Raw genomic sequence first — 21,981 nt, 5'->3', positions numbered from 1 at the left:
ACCTACATTATACAGAGAAAAATATTATCACTGAAAAAGACCATATGTTATGGGACACCACTAAACATAATTCTCACTATTAGAAATTCAAACTCGAACTCAAAATATCTTTATTCATATAGGTAAACAAGTACACTTAAGAACGTCAAAAAGAAGTTACATTAATTGTAAATTTACATTTACTACCAGTTCGCAACAAGGGCGTAGAGCGGGTAAGAAGAACTGGCAAGAAACTTTCCGCCATTCTTTTTAATCGCCAAGTATTGAGTCATACAAATTGTTTGAACTGGAGCAAATCAATCCCAAGGATTAGGATCATTTAAGTATTCGTCAAATTAATAAAAAGCTTTATTGATTAATTAACGTTTAACGAGGGCTTTAAATGTATTTAGTGATAATTCTCTAATTTCCCTTGGGAGTTTGTTGTAAAAACGAATACAATTTCCATATAAGGAGTGGTTTATCTTCGGGAGCCTGGTTGGTCGTACACTCAAATTAATTCTATTTCGCGTATTATACTGGTGAAAGTCACAAATTCTTTTAAAATCGTTTATATTTTTTTGTACATACAACAATGCTTCAATAATATATTGACCAGACTCAAACAACTGATTTCTTTGTAAATAGTTAACATCAAATATTTTTTTCTCTTTACAAATACACTCAAATCTCCAAATAGAAAACAACAATGAAGTCTAGCAAAATGTACAATTAAATGTTACGTGTAACACAACTGAAATTCAACTGTAAATATTTGACATTTAAAAGTGTCCATAACCTACTACAACTTGACCTAGAAGGCGCAAGTTTCATATTTTAGTAAACGTTTCTGAGCAGCTTGCGTTATATAATTTCTTTTCAAATTTTAGTCAGCTTTCCCATTTTTACCATTATGAGTGGTTCATATTAAGGTGTAGTATCTTAATATGAAGCAGCGGCAGCTCACTCACATGGATTTCGTGTATTTTGGCAATATGTGGGACTCGTTCAACTATAATCGTTATATCACATTCTTCCTCATTATATCCATAGTGTCAAAAACAAAAATTCAATTTGTTTTCGAGTCTATTGCGTTCATACAAACAGGTAAACGTGGCTGGTGGACTTTAGTTAGGAAAGAAGTATAAACACTATACACTCTGTATTTAAGGTGAAGTTTCATTATGTACTTTTTAATGCAAATGGGTAGCTTCTTTCTTGATTCTAACTGTTATTGTTCACTTTATCTCAGATGTACAATAACTTTTTTTTGCAAAAGAGTTTATAACCTTAAGTAGATACCTAAAGTACTGCCCACGATACATAAAAAAACCTAGTGTCGGGGCTAGTGCACCTTCTCTTTTTAACTATACATCCTTTTTATTATGTGTAGTAAAGCTTTATCTGTCTTCTCTTTCATATGCTATGAACTCGTTATGCTTTCCGCTGTATATGTTAAGGTAGAGAACTTTGACTATATCTACAATATATTCCATCGTAGACGATGGACGATATATAGTGGAAGCCCCCCCCCCATGTGCTGGCAACTCTCAGTGGTATCCGAGAAAGAGAAATATAAATTTCACAAATGTTTGTATCATTCCCCAATAGCGGATCGGGTTCTATGGTGTAATAGTTGCAGTTCTTCACAAGTATCTAGTACAATTAAAAAATGGCGATTAAAAAGTAGCAGAGTATTTTTTTTCAGCTCTTCTCGTCCATTCTACCGCCTCGAGAACCGGCAGTAAAATAGAGATGTTTAATTGACGTTCATAAGTATTATTTTACCTATGAATAAATTACGTTTTGATTAATATACTGGCTTAAAATTTCATTGCAAACAAAAGCTATGTGATTTTAAAATCCTAACACAAATAAAGGCGTACATTTACGCTGTTTCTACTAACGATAAATTTTAATTTCAAACATTGCTTTGTTTCATTGTAACGCACTCACATCCATTTGTTTTTCATACATTGTTATAACACAGCTATGAATTATTCTGTGTGCTGTTTGTTTTAAAATATAACGCAACCAGATGTTTTAATTTTACTAAAACTATTGAAAATGAAATAAAGTATAATTGTACTATTTTTGAGTTCTTAAAGAAACGTCTTCATGTTTAAATAATCGAAATATCAATACTAATATTATAGAGGTAAGGTTTGTGAGGTTGTAATCTCTGGACCTACTGAATTTATTTTAATTTTTTTTCAATAGGAAGCCACGTTATTCGGTATATCATATTCATTCGGTATATGATATACCGAAAAATTTAAAGGTCTTAATTTTAAATGTAAGTCGGGCAAAATACTTTCGAACGGAAATGATACTTACGTCAAAATATATCTTACTTTTATCTAAATATATAAAAAATGAGTCGCAAAATATGTTGCTAAACGCAAAACTCGAAGACGGCAGGACCAAATAGAGTATTTAACTCTATTTATTTTCCAAGTTTTTTAGGGAGATAAAAAAAGAAATATTAAGATATATAGCTTTTTAAGATTCAATGGTTGCCTGTGCAATGACGGGGCGCTTTTAAATAAATATAGCCGCTTTGGCGGATGTAAATGAGAATTTAAAACAATATTTATTTTAATTTTCTAGTGCCTGCTTGGTGCGGCAGTCTTTCCCTGTCTAGTACTGCTTTTTAGTTATCTTAAAATTTAGAATTCAATCTTGTTAATTGTTTAATTGTAACTTGGAGTGTGATTGCTGGGCTCCATAAAATTATGATATTTAGATGTTATCTATATAGATGGTTAGATATATATGAATAGAATAGAATTTATAGAATTTGTATTTTTACTACTAATATATGAACATTTAAAAAATGAATTACCAGAACTGCTAGGTGCACATGTATAGTTCCCGGAGTCGTGCGGTGCTGCGCGAGCGATCAACAGGCGGCTTGTGCGTGTCCTCTGTTCCGTTTCCACGCTGATGCCTCCGCGCTGAGCGTAGTTCACAACTTGCTCGCCACGGTACCAGTAGATAAAGCTATAAAAATAAATATTTTATGTTCTATTCAATATCATAAATATTGTATTACAGTTAACATGATTTTGTGCGTAATATTTATCAAATATTCGGTGTATGTAACGCCAAGTCGTTTGGTTTGTTATTTAAATATAACGATGTGAGCGGCTAAGTTCATAGTCATTGCATTTGACCTAACTTTACATCAGTCGTATTAAAACGCGGCAAGAAAGATTATAGTTTTGTTTCTCTGAATATTAAATTTCTTCCAAATGACCTTACATTGTGTTACTTTTAGCTGCATTTCCCGAAAGCGATATTGCACCATAACAAAAGCCTCCGATAACATTATTTCTGCTTCAAGATACAATTTTATTGGAGATAAAATATAGAGATAAATTGATATAACATTTTAAAAATATTGAATATTTCAGTGTTTTACGATATTGAATATTTGCAATAGATCGTAGTTTATTGATGATGAATAAATCAACTATTTAAGATTATTATATACTAGTATATTTTTAGCATTTACACCTATCATAGGTGTAAATGCTAAAAATATAAATTGAGTTCATTAATTATAAGTCGATGTGTATATAATGTGTAAGATTTGGGACACATTTTAAGTAAAGATAACTGTGTCAGAGTACAGGGTACCCAGCTGATAATATTACAGTCAAAACCATTTACGACGACATCGTTTAGAATAACACACCGGTGATATTGACCAAAATCAAAGGTCCCGGCTGAATTCTATGTATTAGGTACTTAACAATAACGTTGACGGCTGTTACGACAATCGGTTTTTACGACCAAATATGAGTAGACCCTTCCATGTCGTTATAACAGATCACCTACTATGTAACGCACGCCGAATATTTAAGCGAAATACTTATTTAACAATATTTATTGATTCTTAAAAATGATAACAATGAAACTATGGCGCAAACGGGGTAACATTCGATAATCTAAGGCCAAGTTGAATCGAGACTTAGCGCTAAGGGGCGCTATATAATCCAATACGTTTTTGACAAACGACTCAAACTCAAACTCCAAATATCTTTATTCATATAGGTAAACAAGTACACTTGTGAACGTCAAAAAGAAGTTACATTAATTGTAAATTTACATTTACTACCAGTTCGCAACAAGGGCGTAGAGCGGGTAAGAAAAACTGGCAAGAAACTTTCCGCCACTATTTTTAATCGCCAAGTATTGAGTCATACAAATTGTTTGAACTGGAGCACATCAATCCCAAGGATTAGGATCATTTAAGTATCCGTCAAATTTATAAAAAGCTATATTGATTAATTTACGTTTAACGAGGACTTTGAATTTATCTAGTGATAATTCTCTAGTTTCCCTTGGGAGTTTGTTGTAAAAACGAATACAATTTCCATATAAGGAGTAATTTATCTTCTGGAGCCTGGTTGATCGCACACTCAGATTAGTTTTATTTAGCGTATTATACTGATGAAAGTCACCATTTGTTTTAAAATCGTTTATACTTTTTTTGTACATACAACAAGGCTTCAAGAATTTATTGACAGTCGATATATACCGCTAAGCCTCGACTCTTCTCTTAAACTATTTTTAAACTCATTTTTAATAAGAAAAACACAAGATCATATTTATTATGTAAGTTATTATGTATTATGAGGGCCGGCTGCTAAAATATTATATGGACACTAGCGGTTCCGACAGTCGTTGTCCTATACACGTGTTTTTCATGCAAACAAAAATCTAATATTGAATGATTGAAGAATGATTTACTTTTAGACTCCACTTGAAAATACAAAAAATCATCAAAATCTGTCCAGCCGTTTAATTACGAACACATGCACAGAAGATTTATGTATATACCAGCTGTTTATTTGCTGTATAAATAAATTACCTAGATACCCACTGCAGCGCCATCTGTCGGGCTGATTTGTGAATCTGAGCCATCAAGGGTCAGTCAAACCCATTCATTCAAATCGGTCCAGCCGTTCAAGAGGAGTTCAGTGACGTACGTATATATATATATATATATATATATATATGTTAATATGACATATATTTAGTCTCCATAACTCGTTTAGCAACGATAAGTATCTTCTAGAATAATTAATTGCTTAGTCAACTTTTACGATATAATAACATTAATTGCTACCCAAGCAACGAATATTATAAGGTTTAATCTGCGTAGTCTTGTTTCTCAGAGAAAATTAATTAGCAAAAGCAATTAATTCCCTTAACGATTTGTCGTTCTAAACTTATATTGATAGCTAACAAAAATAAATGTGATAAAATAGATAAATGAGAATGTTATGTAGTGAGTAACGCAAGAGTGCACGTAAAAAGTGTACAATATAAATTTTATAGATTTGTAAAAATGGAAGATTTTCGTATACTTATCTGAAGTTGGCTTATCATAATAATAATTGAAATACCTTACTTTTGTAATAATCCTCGATATTAAGAATAATATACAAGATTTTCTTTTTTTTTAGTTTGATTTTAAGTTTTAATTTTGCTCTTTATTTTTAGAACAATGATATTAAAATTATGCCCTAGCTACTGCTAAATGTACTCATTGGAGAATCGAATTGTCAAAATAACATGGAAAATTATCATTTCACTATATCAGTGTGTTAAATTTAAGTACGAATGGTATTTAAATCATAATTAAGATAATCTAAGATTTAAGTTTACTTATTTTACAATGTATTTTGTGTTTTGTAAACTTAGTTACTTAGATACTACACAGGATTGTGGAGCTAACAGATTATCTAGACTTTTTTTTATTAATTAAGGGACAATATTATCTTTTAATGAAAAATAATATTATTATATGTCGCGGGTATATCTCTTTGTTAGTTATAACCTTCCTTATTTTCATATTTCCATTTAATTTAATTTTGTAATCTTAAGTATTCACAAATCTCTATATATATATAAAATTCTCGTATCTATTCTCTATACATTATTTTTTTTATGCATGCCATGTTAATACATAATAAACATTGGCAAAACGACGTTTTCCGGGTCAGCTCATAATTCATTAAAAGACAGTGTACTAAGACTGTACATTACTTTTTACTTAAGTACTCGATTAGTACCATGAGGTAACGTCTAAAAGCGGAAAATTATTTCCACCTAGAAACATTTCCTCACTGATGAATACAATTTACTACATGACTACGCAAACAGTACGAACACGCATGTTTGGGGCAAACCGAATCAATTGAACGTTAACAGGACACATCAAAAGCAAATAGGCTAAATTAACTGTATTCATACACAAAATTCAGCACTACAACCTGGTTATTGGATATTGTTACTTGTGTTACAAACATTATTAAATTTCATGGTATTTCAAATACGCTCTGGAATAACCTTTTGTTCGGTTTCAACTCCGGCATTGTTCTAGTAAATTTAGAATCCATTTGCAAAAAGCTTGTTTCCATGTATGAAAATATTGTGAGTAATCTTGCATTAAGCGATCATAGAAGTGATCACCTGCTTGACTATGAAGATAAATAATCAATAAACACAAGCAGAAACGGAGAGTAAACATATATCAGTAAATTTCGGTAGGTAGCTAAACAGAAAGGAAAAATTCGAACATATATTTGTAGTTTAAGAAAAGTCTTGCAAAGTTGAATTCTTTGTCGAACTTTACTGTTGTATGTAGGCCTTAGTAGTTACTTGCTTCTAAACTCTCTGTTGATTTCGATTCTACTACGAAATTCTGGGTAAAGCCTAAACTTTATAGTCCCTAGGTAACACTGAAAATGTTTAGAAAATGAAAAACGGCTTAATGTAGAAAGTTGCCAACTTTTATTGTTTTTCGAAGTGATCTCCGTTCCTCTCTACACATTGTCGCATTCGATCGTTCAACCACTGAGAAAAGCAGTGGGCCCAATTTTCCTGATCGTACGCTTTCACTGCTTTAGTTTTTGGGTATAAATGAAAGTCACAGGGTGCCAGGTCAGGACTGTATGGCGGATGACTCATTATCTCGACACCTGCCATAGTCAAATATTCACCAGTCCATGTGAAGGTGTTTCTGGTCGTCGGTTAAAGTACCTACGCTTGCCCGTATCTGCTGATAGGTCACTCTCTTATCTTCCTCTATCATGCGTCGCACAGCATTGATGTTATCTTCGGTAGTCGCTGTTAAAGGACGTCCCTCACGCGGATCATCATTGAGATTGCTACGTTCACGGTTAAACTCGTTAAACCAATTGTAAGTGGCACGAGATGGGGTTTCATTAAAAAATGCTAATCGCAGCCTATTTATTATAGCTTTATTGTTGAGTAAGCCCACAACAAAAGTCATAATAAATCATTGACCGAACATTTTCTCACGTTCGGTTCATTTTCACGTGTAACAAGAGTTTTAGGTTTGCGACCAATTCACAAAAACAAATGACAAATGAATGCAATATACTACACACTACATTAGGTTACCAAAGAGTTCTAAAATTGAAATTCAAAAAAGTTTTCAATAGCAATGTTACTAACTGGCCCGTTCTAAACATTTTCAGTGTTACCACCCACGCATCGAAATTAAGTTATAAAAATTTACTAGAGTTATCGGCACAGACTGTATGGTGCAAGAATGTTACTTTAACAGTCAGCAAATAAATCAATAGTGGAATTTATCAGCTATTATTAGAACTAATTCATTGCAATCTCAAGTTGAAATGAGTTGAGCTGGTCCATTCAGTACTAAGCTTTAATTGCAAATTCTAGTTACAAAATTTGTAAGGTACAAATATAATAGATACGGGTTAAAACGCGTTTAGTTACCTCAATTTTTCATAATTTCATCTAAGTATAGTAGCTAACTTATAATGATGACAATTACTCGGTCTTTTTAAGTCAAAGCTAAATTACTCGTGATGTTTTAATTGGCCATACGAACACTAAAATAAACTCTATTTTATTGTATTATTTGCGTACGTTGAAGGAAAATATCGTGATGAAACCGGTGTATTATCCCAAGATCCGGATATGTGATAGGCGTTGAAGGCAGATCCTACTTGTTTATAATGAATATGATATCACATACATAAATCTTAGCTTATTATTACTAGTTATATTCCATAACTGGAATATTCTCAAAGAAGCAATACTTCTAATATACGAAAGCTTATTACGAGCACTCGTTATATAACCTTGCTTCGCATATTGCATCTTATAAACTTTCCTTACCATAATGAACCTATAAATAACCACATCAATGTCCTTGTTAGTATTATGCGGGCTTGTTCAGTATGTGAATTGCCCCGTAGCGTGGGCTAGAAGCGTATATAAACTAGACTATTAAATATGTCGCACTGCCGGTCTTTCGTAAGCTCAACGGCTATAAAGTACAAAGCTCCCTCGAGGTTCCAAAGTATTACTTTGAATTTAAAGCATGTTCTAAATATTGCTTAAAATAATTAAAAAGGATTTTATGAGGCAATATGTTTCAGTATGGCAATAATTTCGTTAATTAACTCCATGACGTTTCTCCGCGTTCAATTTAGCTTGAATGCAGAGGCAACCTTTTTTAAAAAGCTAGCTTTTATGAACTACATAGCGAAAATCTTAAGAGATTTATTTAAAACATATTTTTGACCTATTGTTATTGTTCCGCAAATTGTGGAATGTATTTTGTATTGTATTAACGTGGTATTTCATTCTGCTGGATAATATCTCTCAACTTCGTTGTTTTTTTTTGTAGATTTAATGAAGAGTAATGTTCATTGTACTGCTCTTATTTCATTATGCACATTATTAACAGCGTTCAAGTTCTTACAAGACCGGTACCGCATCGTGAGTCTTGGTTTGATTGTTAATAGGTGACGGATTACTTATACGTAAACCCACAAAATTAATAAACTCATAATTATCAATATTACAGTGGAAGATAGCTTTATAATTTTATTGCAGTCAACGACTAAAACGTTAAATAGCCGTTATGGCTTTCAATTGCATCTAGGTTGATCCTCTTTATTATTTACTAAAATTAATATAATTATATATAATTTTCCCGGAAATTAACCCAGTGTTATCATGTTTAAAATATTTCATTGCTTTGTTTGATTTTAAATATGATTGTTCACTGATCATCATAATGTAAAATTGGGTCAAATTTATTCGTAAATTATAATAATACTTTTTACGTTTACTGAGCTTACGAAATTTTATCTCCACAATCATACATTAGGAGCCCAACACAAAGCCAGCAAATCACAAAAAATATAATACAGATATTATAAATAATGAAAATATAACGTATTGGCAACAAAATAATAAGAACAAGAAAATATATATAACAGAAGTTGTTATGTGTTCTTAGTTACATACAATGAATTACTTGATGAAAAATATTCCTCGCAAACAGTATCATTCTATTAATATTCAAATTGAAGGCTCGGTGGGCTCTCAGACACATGGTTCCATTAAATGGCGATAGGCAAAGAATACTTCACTTAGGGACCCCGACCCTTTTATCAAAAAATAAGCTTATCGTGTTTATAGATGCGAGCTCTGAATACCAGCGAAGAATCTACATGGCATTACCACTTCATTTATATATTGTAATAGGGTTGTAAGTTACTTCTACCTATATCTTATGAACATGCACAGAGTTTATAAATCGTTAATACTAAATTATCTTGCAATAAATTGCAGCCTTAAAATATATTTTTTTACAATAACAACGTTACACGCGCGTGTCATAGTTGGTCATAAAATTAAATCTTAAAATTACCTTTATCATATAGGTTTAATATGGAAGGTCCATCTAAACAGAGATTTCTACAACTCCTAATATTAAATTAGTCTTGAGTTTATTACATTCCAAATACAAACTTTCAAATTAACTATACCTGTTAAAGCTGATCAAATGATATAGGTTTGACGTTTAATCTGCACTTACCTCGGCGGGTCTGGGGCGTGTTTCGCAACGCAAGTGAGATTGATGTCCGATCCTGCCCTGACGAATAGCTCTGGCCCTGATAGGATTTCTGCTTTCGACACTGTTGGATAACATTATTGATCGATTTTATAACGATAATCGCTTTTTATTCAATATATTGTGTGTGCATGTGTGAAAACAACGATGTATAAGTATGTTTGTTTTGAGTATTTATCTATAATTCCTGTATGTTAAAGTTCAAAAGTTTTTGACATACTCGACTCAAAATATAATGAAATGCCTACGTCGTATTTGCTTACGATTACTTAATACCCAAAGAATTTTTGAAGTGAAAATTCCTATACAGTGTGTCAACAGTAGATATACAAATACATGGAGTGATAATTTACTGGTACATGATTATTGGGGCTTATACCTCAGTGATAATTAATTTACGAGGAAGTTTCACTTCTGACATGTGTACTTTGTACGCACGCACTTTTCTTGTGTTACATGTTTATCAATTAATATTTTTCTTGCTTTATTTACGTCACTTCGGCCTATTTATTATATTACAGAACAATTCTGATAGTATATAAAATTGTTGATTGAATGAGGTAAATAGCAATATCGGTAAGTGAATATATCTAACTACCCACATCAAAAAGGTCTTTATGGCTTAGCAAAGAAATGAGGTCTAAGCCTTTTATATTAAGAGTCCGTAGACAATTTTTGACAGCTCTTTAATAACTCTTGTGTAGACAAAATTGGACATCTTTAACTTCACCCCAAGGCCACATTTTAACTTTCATTGCTTATGTATATATACTACTAATTACTTATGTATTTAAAAATAAATTAAAAATAATATCGTATATAAATGGTAGATTGGAAACGTCTATGAAAATGTCTCTCGGTATGTCTGTATGTGTTGTTACCAGTCAACTATAATATTAGATACAACGTATTATTGTGAGATTTTACTATTATATTGAGCAGCATTCATTTATTAAACATAGCTAAATAAAATGTTGAATTTTGAATAGAGCTCACCTACAACTGTGAGTCTAAATGACAGACTTATTTTGGGCTCAGTAGACACTTGGCACTCGTAGACACCAGAATCGCGAGGCTGCGCGGGCGATACCCGAAGGGTCCACTCGTCTGACCCATCCGCATGAAGTGCCGCGAACCGAGCATCGCTACTGTATGTGTGTACCCCCACCGTCAGTATGTGTAGGTCCCTCTTGCGTATCCAGGATACCTGAAATAAAGCAAACTTTAAGGTTTCTCATTACACGGCCCACGTAAAGGGACTTGATGTTTTAACTTTAGATAGAATTTTTAATGTAAATTATAATTTTAGTACACTGTTCACGCACTTCTTTTGTCCGTACTCTTAAAGGCTTACCATCTTATTCATACACGGAACAAACATCTTATATTGATTTAACAGTTTAAAAACAACTGGAAGCACAATTTAGTTAATAAGGAAGAGTTATTACATAACATTTATTACCCTATCCAAACTTATTTTAATAATGAAAAGGGCAATCGATGGACATGTTAAAACAAAATCGAAATAACACGAGCGCTAACGTTAACTTGCTTTAAGCTAAATGTTTATAGCAGAGAAAAACTTTTATAATATTTGAAATTTCACCAATACGCAGGCAGACTCTATAATAAATAAAATGATGCATAATATCTACCCGCTCACCGGCCACAATCTAAAGTCAAAGGACTTGAACACACCTTACGCAGAGTTGGTGATGCTCCCGAGGATCAACATTATGGAATTGACTATTAAGTTTGTAATGGAAGAGCTGGGAACGCTGACACAGGCAATGCATTGTTTATTATGAACAAACACATTTTATTTATTTTACTTAAAATGGTTCACAAACTGGTAAATGGTTTCAAATTGAATCATATATCAAAACTATACATTTAAATACAGGATCAATAAACCGATTTTTCAAATTGTATGGTCATGGCGATATTTGTAATCTATATGTAGAAATAATATGAACGACTGTAAGATTTTCATTTGCATAACATTACTTAAATCATCACTATTAATTAAAGATATTGCTACAATATATAATTTGCAATCCTTAACAGGATCTGCAATGCCAGTAATTAACACAAATCGATGAATATTTTGCATAAATTAATATCTACTCTTCATTAACTTGAAACTTTCAGGCACTTTGAAGAAGCCTGAAACACTCCAATACATATTTACTGTATTGGAGTGTTTTACTTTCTCTTCATTCTGGGCTATTTGTTTTTTTACAATGAAAAGAGACAGACGAATTTAATTATAACAGTGCAGTTTTACACTGATTTATTTGTAATAATTAAAGTTTGTATTATTACATAAACTAGAAATATCATTAGGACGATATATTGGTGGTCGTATAAATAGTAAGTATGTCAATGATAATATTGTAATAACTCTAAGATAAGTTTGTCTTTTTAATTTTGTGTGCCCACGTAAGTTTTAAGAAAAGGTAAACACTCATGATTCAGTATTTATTTTTGCGTGGCTAAAAATAATAAGAAGTATTTTGGGTCAAATTGTCTATTAAAGTCCTGACTTTTCGCTTTCATCAAAGTCGTTTTGTACATCTGTGTATACAGCAATTTAAATTAATTTAAGTTAATGAGTTTTCTTTCAACATTCACGTGAAATAATAATTTTAGGAACATCTTTACGTAAACAGATTAGGTTCAGACATGATTGATCCGATAATAACATTATGAATGTGTCTGGAAAAGTCGAGACAAATCATCCAAAAAGCAAATATTATTCATGATGTATTGCTAACATAAACCTTAATAAAATTATGGAACTTATTTTACGCAACACGGTTTTATGATTTTATCTTTTTGACATTACAGTATTGAAATATAATTTTATTTACGACCAAATAAGTTAATTAATATGATATGATAATTTCGAAGCCTTTATATCGTTGACTGATCAGTGTTCAACTGTCGATTGATGTACACGTTCGTGACTAGTTAGGGACATACCAATGAGTTTTATTTTTAAAGCACAAATAGTATTTGCTCGTACAGTGAGGTAAAACGGTGAGATATCCGTATTTATTATTGCGCATCGTCATATATTAAAGTATTCTAATGAAACGATTTCCAAACGCTTACCTTAACCTAATATTTTTAAATGAAAATTGCTTTAAAATTTCTATAAAATTTCATCGAATAATTTGTAAGATTTCAGTGAAATATTACACAAATACCGGCAACAAAATGGGTCAATATGGCAACAGTTCGATATTATAAATTAGATATAATTGGTGAAAAGCCCAAAACACGTTCAAGTTCTTTAAATAAATTCATTATTCCCGTTTATTTCAAATAAGTTTTAAAACACTTCCGTTTTAAGACAATATTATCTTGAGAGTGGGTGCTACTTGTGGTAGTGGTACCGGACTTGGATCAGTGTATATATACGGTTATGTATAAATAATTTTATACCTTGATATGTGTGTCAGCGTGTCGTTCCCACAGTAAGTGCATGCTCTTATGTTACCGAGCCCTGGTTTAGGTGAAACTTCTTTTTTCATTATTAATTATTTATAATTAGTTGCAGGTGCATACAAAGATTTTGTTAAAACCTTGCGATTAAAAGGAGTGACGTCGAGTTTATCGTCATATCTTCTCGTCCGTTCTCCGCCCTACATTTGAGAACTGGCCGTAAATTTAAGTTTAGAAGGATTTTTTTTGACGTTCATATGGATACATTAATAGTTACCTATATAAATAAACAATATTTCAATTTGGATTTGAGTTTAAGTTTATGTAACTCAATACCTTTCATTATATTTGTGAAATCAAAAATTTTAACAGTTTTCAATTACACAGAAGACCATAAATTTCACAAAAATTAAAATAAATGTTAAAGGTATTGTAGTAATTTGTAGCTACAGAAGTTAATGTTATATTGACACGCACTGTTATATAAATTATGGCAGAAGCTATATTTTGTTACTACTGGTTGTAGTAGTTACTAATTAATTAAGATATTGTATTATATAAATTGCCCATCTGGGTATTTTTAGAATTTTGTCGCGTTAATTATAACAGAAAAATCAACTCGATTTTCCGATGTATTTATGTGTCGGAGCAATTACGCTGGTGAAGACTACCACTGTTATTACAACTCACAAAGCTCATAAATTAACAACGTATAATCAGTTTATAACACTTGTAGTTTATTCGATTGCCAATTGCCAATATTACTACAAATCTACCAATTAACAACTTTTTGATATTCTATAGTAATAGTAATTTCATAGTCATTATTAGTACTGGCGGAGCAATGGCGTTACTGTCAGCTGCCATTGTCATTATATATCACAGAGTTCGTAAATTACCAACGTTAAAGTGAAATTAGCTCACAACCGTTAAATACAATCAATTAAACCTTTGGTTTATTTGATTTGTAAATGTTGCTAGATCCATAAATAAACTCAATAATAGTGTCTCCATAGTCATTATTATTATTTAAAGTTTTATGAATCCTTTGAAACTTAATGATAATAAATATTAAACTAATCTTTGACACTCGTTCCTACGCCGATTGAGCTGTTTGACTCTATAGACGAATCGGGTTCGGTCGCGGAACGAGTACACGAAATGTCACGAAACTTGTTTATCACAATTGCTATAAATACAGCTCAGTTCTATATATTCAGTCCGATTGAGCTGTCGAACCAAGCAGAAGCATTTACAAAGATAATGTCGAAATTAATCAAATTTTTAACGTCAGCAACGGTGACGTCATTATCTTCAATAATTTATCTGCAGATTCTGTTTTTGTTTTAATTGTCTTTTTCGTTAATGTGCCTAGTTCTCCGTTCCCGTCCACTTTGTCTGTGATATCCTCTTTTTCCTTCGATTGTCTCCGTCATTATTTCGTCTTATCTTATCTCACTCTGTATGTCATAATATATATACATTAAACATCAATAACTAAAAATACGAATGTTAAAACTTTTCTTTATAACCTATTTAATTTTATCTTTACAACGCTTGAACAAAACATCTATTTAAACAAGAACTAAACATTACATTACACAGTTTACTTCAACCAGATTACGCACGCGAAGCAGGAAAATTGTGCTGAAAGGCTTCCTGACCTATTTTCCAATTCTTCAATTTATAGCGTATCGAGAGTTCTACTAGATTTATATTTGCTACGTTTTGCTGCGGGGCTTAAAAGTTTCTTTTCGCGTTTAAAAGCCTGGCGAGACTAACTGGATATAGTGGGCTATCCCAACTCTTCTTTCGTGCCGCACTAAACTTTTTATAGGTCAAGCCTAGATCAGTCTGAATTAAATTCATTGTGGAGCGGGGATGGCATCGACAATGCATTTTTATTGCGTCTTCGCTTTTCAAAAATGTAATTACTTTTTACTAACTTTTAAAACTTGCTTATTTAAGCTTGGAATTTATTTTACTTGGTTTGAGATGCAACAGTGTTCGAGTATTGAAGTCTGTAAATAAGAATACGTAAATGAATTGTTAACGTTTTTCAGAACTGTTAACGACCTGAGTGAGTATAATATAATAAAATCATTCTTGCAACACTTAGCGTTAATTCGCTACTGCGTATTTATCTTTGAAAATTAAAGGTTTTTCCTAACTATGAGACTGATGACTCCCTACTACCGAAAGGTAGTTGCACTTCCATCTTCACGCATCAAATATCAAACTTTTATATGTCAAATAACAGAGCCTAAGCGATCTGCCGAATTAGTCTATGAAGTGTATCTACATCCTTCATGTTGCTTCAAGACGTTTGATAATAAATTAAGGTTTTTACAAAACGATACCTCTTACAGGGACCTAAATCTGAAGCGGAAACGACTTTCCTTTGCCAGCAATTTAGTTTCATTCATTGAGAACCTTTTCTCCTTTGCGAAATTCATAAAATATCAGATATAAAATCTACCCATGATGTGTTTACAGTTATACAAAATTATACTCAATAACACATTGAAGCAAAAATAGTCTATAGGGTGGGTTTATAACAATATACAGCTTACAAAATGAATTTTCGTAATAAACCAAAACTATTATTTTCTCTTCTATAATCCAGAATTAAACTGATTAAGATGTAACAATTATGTACTTTATATTTATCTAGCAGAAATGTTAATATACACAATATCTAATTCTATTCTTTGTATATTCACAAATAAATATAAATTGAATGTTTTCTATCATTTGATTAAGCAATATTAAATCTCTTCTCCTACGTTTGGATTCATTAATGAAAATGAAATTAAAATTCTAAATCTTTACCTGCGAATAATAAAACGCAATTATGATTCTAGTCAAAGAGAAGCACAAACAATTTTCCACTATCACATTTTGTCCTTTACTCAGTACAAATAACATCTTCATAGCTATTCTCATTTCTCAACGTTAGTTTTCAGATTATTTTGCAAAATATTTATTTTTAAAAGGAATGTAATTTCTAGTGTCATTTTTTATTTACCTACGCCAGTTGTTTCAAAGCAACCTAAATTAAAAACTTGAAGACCACGTAGCTTCTTTTTTAGTAATAATTTTTCATAGTCAAGAAACTTTTCGTTTTAATTGTAATATTACTGAGCAGTGTTAGGCTAATGTGCGAATCTCAACTAAGAGGTCGTGCATTCGAATAATAGCCAGTGGATATTATGGCCTTATGACCGTATCTTGTAGGTCTATTTGTGAGATAATTGGGATGTCTTTATAAAATAAATAGCCAAAAAAAAATTAATGTGTTTTGATGACAAGTATCAAAACTTATAATCTATAGCCCACATTTAAATAATATAAAGTAAACCCCCATAGAACTTTTTATTTAAACATAATATATGTCTAGTATATTATCTTAGTCATTTTTCTAAGATATTGACATAATTCAATAACTGAATTTAAATACGAATTTGCAATTAATTTAGACATGGTACTTTTTCATTAAATTTAAAAGAAAAATAAATATTGTCCCAGACTTAGTTTTATTTAATTTTTATGTTTTAGTAAGTATTTATACTTCTTTGTAATGGGTAAATTAGTTTACTTCTCATTTCATTAACTACTAACTGCTCCCGCGTATTTTGTTTCTTCTTAATATGATTCACAGTAGCTATATACCAACATAAGGAACTTTTTACTATTGTACTCCATGGAGACAGTTCGCTTTTCCAGAATAAAAACCTTCCTCAGAGTTCAAGGAATAAATTTAAAAAAAACATTACTAGTATTGGTCCATTTTTTGAGTTTTGAGCTTAGCAACAAATGTTGGAACTACATTTTGTTTAATGCCACCTCGTTTATTTTACTACTATACGTTTTTATAATGGTGATAGACATATAATTTTTTCATCATTAATATTATAAGGGAACTATTATCTATACTAATATTGCATTTACTAAAGGTTGGTAAAATTGTATGGGGATAATCTTTGGATACACTAAACCCGTTTTCTTTGTTTTCACCAATATCTAGAATGATTCAGGCGGAAAGTATCTAATTATTCTAAAGTGTGCGTCACAGTTTCCCGTGCAAAGCCAAGGTAGGTCGCAATTATGTAATAGCTATATTATACGAACAATTATAAAATATTATTTACATAACTTTTCATAAAAATGCACAAATTTATTTTTTAAATTATATACGACAGCGAACATAAGTTACTAGACTGTAGCACTTAGCAACAAATTAAATAACCGAGTCAACTTCCTACGAGATTTTTAAATTTAGAAAACACGTCTTTGTGGTTTTATTAGAGCGTTTCAAAAATGGAACTATTGACGATAGAACAGGTGAGAAATGCTACCTGCTTGTTTATTGTCGTTCTGCCGATTGTATTGTCGTATTGTTACTTGCCACAGAGTACCGATAAACTGGAACGCATACAGATTGCTTGGGGCATTGTATATTTAACTCCTTTGATATTAAAATTATTCTTTTATTTGATCAAAATACAGTGTATATATACTATGTAGGTCAATAGTAGGCGGCGAGTTTTAGTTTTAGGAAATTTGCGATATTGTAAGTATAATTTATTAATTCCCTAACACGTATTTATGATTTTCCTAATAACAAAATGCTTTAACAATGTTATACAATTTAATATAATATTGAAATAATCCATGAATTACATTTTAGGTCTCAGTTGTTTTGTTACAATTTCGGGTAATTAATGAAAATCTGTTACCATGATTGTGTCTATTTCAATCACTATTCGTAATGAATACTGCGTTTGATTAAAACAGTAAATACTATTGAATGGAGTTATTTCTGTATGAAATAAAATAAAATTCTGCAATTCATCTTGGATTTTGAACAATGCGAAAATCTATAACGGCTCCACCTCAGTAATTTAATTTTTAGATCTTATAAAACATGAATATTTTAAAATTATTCAAGCGTAAAACCCAGTACTGGTGCTTTTTTACCTGCCATATTTATTGAAGTGTGATTTCAGGGTAACAGGCATATACTACCAATAGTAGAAATAGAACCTTGTCTTTACAGCCTTAATCCGATTCCGTTAGTACTGGTAAGTGCGGGTTCGTGTCATACACAATTCGTGTATGTTGGTTGTAAGACTTCATGTTTTCCTTCAATAGGATAAGGATAATATGAATATAAATGCAGGAAATGATTCCATGTAGTTTCGATTACATAATAGGTATGAGCGCGTTCATTTGCACTTAATTGTTTCATTAAAGATTTTTCATATTTTGAAACTAACATGTTGCTGTGCCATTTATCAATCTAGAGGTTTATAATCTATAGCAAATCTTTTTAGGAACATAAGGTAATCGTATTCGTAATCGTTGAGTTCCAACTTTAAATAAATGTTTCAACATAAATTTTAATACTTTTAATCTTGTCACAATATTAATATTAAGCATTCGTGAAATATTCTTCTCACAAAAGCGGATATGGAGCCACAGATATATATAAGAATGATTCTAGGCATGCGGCAACGTGTCCAAGGTCAATTTAAGAAACCGGCAACACGCCGTGTGTACCATACGAATCACCACGAGCTACATGGTCAAATCAAATTCGCAAATTCTACAAGATCAAACACTTAAGTTTAAATAACTTCCCGAGTGAATCCGGAACTTTGCACTCATATAGATCTCGATTCTTTTGTCGGTGAAGTCCAGAACGACGCCTTAAAATTGAACTTGGCTCTCATTTCACATTCTTTTAATGGGATATAAATAATATTCTTTCACTAACAAACTCAGTTTACAGGGACAACATCGTACCTTGTAAGGCGATTCTCTTTAAAGTCTCCCAGAGCAAATTGCAATAGCGCGGCAATGACACTTAAATTTTCGCGCTCGTTGTCCTATTTAAGATTGTCAATGTTCGAAATAGAAATTAAACATAATAACAAGGTACAAATGAAACAAGCAGCAGGAAAAGAATATTATTTCAGGATGTAAGGTATAAACCGAAAAATGTATATACAGCAACTAGTAGCATGTCTGGTAATCACATCCTAAACTATAGTTAATTAGACTAAAATAATTGAAAACTAATAGTTATTTTAGCAACGATATGATGCATTGACCATTTATAACGTGAAGCTTGAGTCACGATCGTAAGTCATTTATTAATTCCAAAATAGATTTAACACTCGCATGAAATATTGCCTTCATAATTATGCTTGTTACTCGACCCGATAAGGGACTTATTAAGGCATATAGAACGTTTTTTCAAGTATAATTTGTTAACTAACATGACATAACTTTTCTAGTAAATAAAAGTTTATTTTGAAATGAAACAAATTAATATTTAATTTACGTAAATTAAGTATTTTTGTATTATTTGACGTATGTTTTACGTAACATATTTAAAAAATATATATATAATTACTATATGTATATTTATTACTTCCGCTTTCTATTGTATTATATTATTAATGTTGTCCGATTTTATTAACTAGTAGAGAGTTTTGTTGTTGTATCGTTTATATATATCGCCATATAATCAAATCTGTAATCTAGCTACCACATCTACACTTTAGAGGTGGGGTTAAAGGACACGCACGCTTTAATTAGCAGAAATTAATTGAACACCTTATGTTTACATTTCTAATAATCTAAACTGGGTTCTAGTTAAAATAAAACAAAACATCATTTATAAGACCGAAGTTTTTTTCTCATATTGACATAAGAATTGTAAGAAAAAACATACAATAGTTTATAGGTAAAATGAATAAGGGGTCTAAAAAAGAGAAGTAGTTCTATAAATTACCAAAAAGGGTATTGAAAATCACTTTAACTAGAGAACTGACTGAACGTCTTCACAGTGAAAATAATATATACCATACAACTCTCAGACCAAGGAATGAGAATAATAATTATTAATGTCATGGATATATCTACTTATGTCGGCTCTTAAAATCTATTACTAAATAAATCTAGTAGCTAAAGGTCAGCAAAACAAATTAATATATAAAGCGTTTCTTACCGCTCGATCGGCAAGGTTCCGAACCCTGCAATGTAGGTAGGCTGGCTGTCCCACTGCGGCGGTAGCCTCACGTCTAGTGCTATTGTCGAAATACGGCTGACCCAAGGGCTCCCAGCCTCCGCCGCCAGATGTCACACCTGTCAACAAGGAATAGAACTCTATTATTATGTCCCTACATATAAGGTTGTACAGACTGTATTGTCCTCTAAGACAGATGGTTTGCAAAAAAATAATCACAGAGCATTTACGAAATATTAAATTGCCTTACCTGAAGAATTTGATTTCTTACAAAAAGCTGATTTATTGCGAAATGTGTTGAACCCATAATTAAGTACTCAAAGACGTGGTGTCTCACTACTCAAGAGTATTTTAATGAAAGCTAATGTAGAGTAACTATTCTATAATTATAACATTACTCTATAAAAAACATTACATTCTTCGTTCTAAAGTTTATTTTATGATTTTTCTGTTAATTATGCATAAAAACGAAAATAAGTCGTATAAAAATATCGTTCAATTGGTCTTCTAAATACAAAAGTACATAGTAATATATATTTTTCTTCGTTTAATTACGACCTAAACTGTCGAAATTTTACACTTTAAAGTCAAAGTTAAAGTTTGGGTTAACACGTTGAATCTTACTTAAATAGTACATGTTTGTTATATTGTACCGACCGTGTGTTAAGCCCAACCTGTACTTAAGGTTCGGTTTCTTGTTATCTTTGAAACATTATTTGGTGTTTAAAATCCTAGTACTAATAGTACTGTCACGATGACACAGGTATAGTAAGTACAAGTAAGATAGTATATACAATGTTCATTTAATGAAATATTTATTGAAATCGTCATTTAAGCAATAAAATCAGCAGGACTTGTCATTTACGCAATTATTACAAAGTATATTTAGAAATAACTTTTAAAGTGACTAAAAAGTTTAGGTACTGTGAACCTAGCGACCTTATAAAAAAATATGCCGTGTACTGTTAAACTATAAATATATTCAATAAGGTCAGTATAAATGGGAACTCATATTTGTTGCGGGCTATTGATGAATCGAGCAATTTTTTATATTATTCCAATCAATACTTTCCCATATTTCATACAACTGTGGGCGGTACCACAGTATTTTTAACCAGCTGTAAAAAAACGAAGGAGGAGGTTATCAACATATCGATTTTCTTGGTTGTTAGCTACGAACCATCAATATTAACTTTTGATTTTTATACGAACGATTAACGTTAAAAAATAATATCGTTATGTTATTCGACATATTCTTTTGAAAATTAAGGTAATTTTTCTGTCTTAAGTGACTTCCCATTATAGAAATAATATTTACTTTGTCATTTTTCCATCGACTTTACAAAGAACAAGTTTTCGCAAAATCCTAATAGCCACAAGGGATCTTCGTAATGGAGGCTTTCAATAAATTCAAAATCGATAAGAAATTTTATATTCCGTATTTTATTTCGCTCAAAGCTAAAACATAATCACTGGAAAACCATTACGGTCTTGTGTTAAATATTTATTTACGTTTTTTTAGAATGGAGCAGACCGTGGTCGGACGTTCGAACCATGGCTGTGCACCAAACGATTTTTT

At 31.4% G+C, this 21,981-nt stretch overlaps 1 protein-coding gene across 4 annotated transcripts in view; it reads right to left on the bottom strand.

The window, feature by feature from the left end:
- Positions 1 to 21,981, bottom strand: part of LOC123707412 (hemicentin-2-like) — a 36,473-nt gene that overhangs the window by 3,541 nt on the left and 10,951 nt on the right. For all 4 annotated transcript variants that reach the window (XM_045657436.1, XM_045657434.1, XM_045657437.1 and 1 more), the window contains exons 3-6: positions 20,385 to 20,521; positions 10,913 to 11,123; positions 9,881 to 9,980; positions 2,825 to 2,982 (exon numbers count right to left, since the gene is read on the bottom strand). In XM_045657436.1, the coding sequence (XP_045513392.1) occupies positions 2,825 to 2,982; positions 9,881 to 9,980; positions 10,913 to 11,123; positions 20,385 to 20,521 (606 nt within the window). The remainder of the gene's footprint in view (positions 1 to 2,824; positions 2,983 to 9,880; positions 9,981 to 10,912; positions 11,124 to 20,384; positions 20,522 to 21,981) is intronic.

The sequence above is a fragment of the Pieris brassicae genome, chromosome 3 (genome assembly GCF_905147105.1).
Source record: "Pieris brassicae chromosome 3, ilPieBrab1.1, whole genome shotgun sequence".
NCBI lineage: Eukaryota > Metazoa > Arthropoda > Insecta > Lepidoptera > Pieridae > Pieris > Pieris brassicae.
This window is presented reverse-complemented; position numbering and strand designations above follow the sequence as displayed.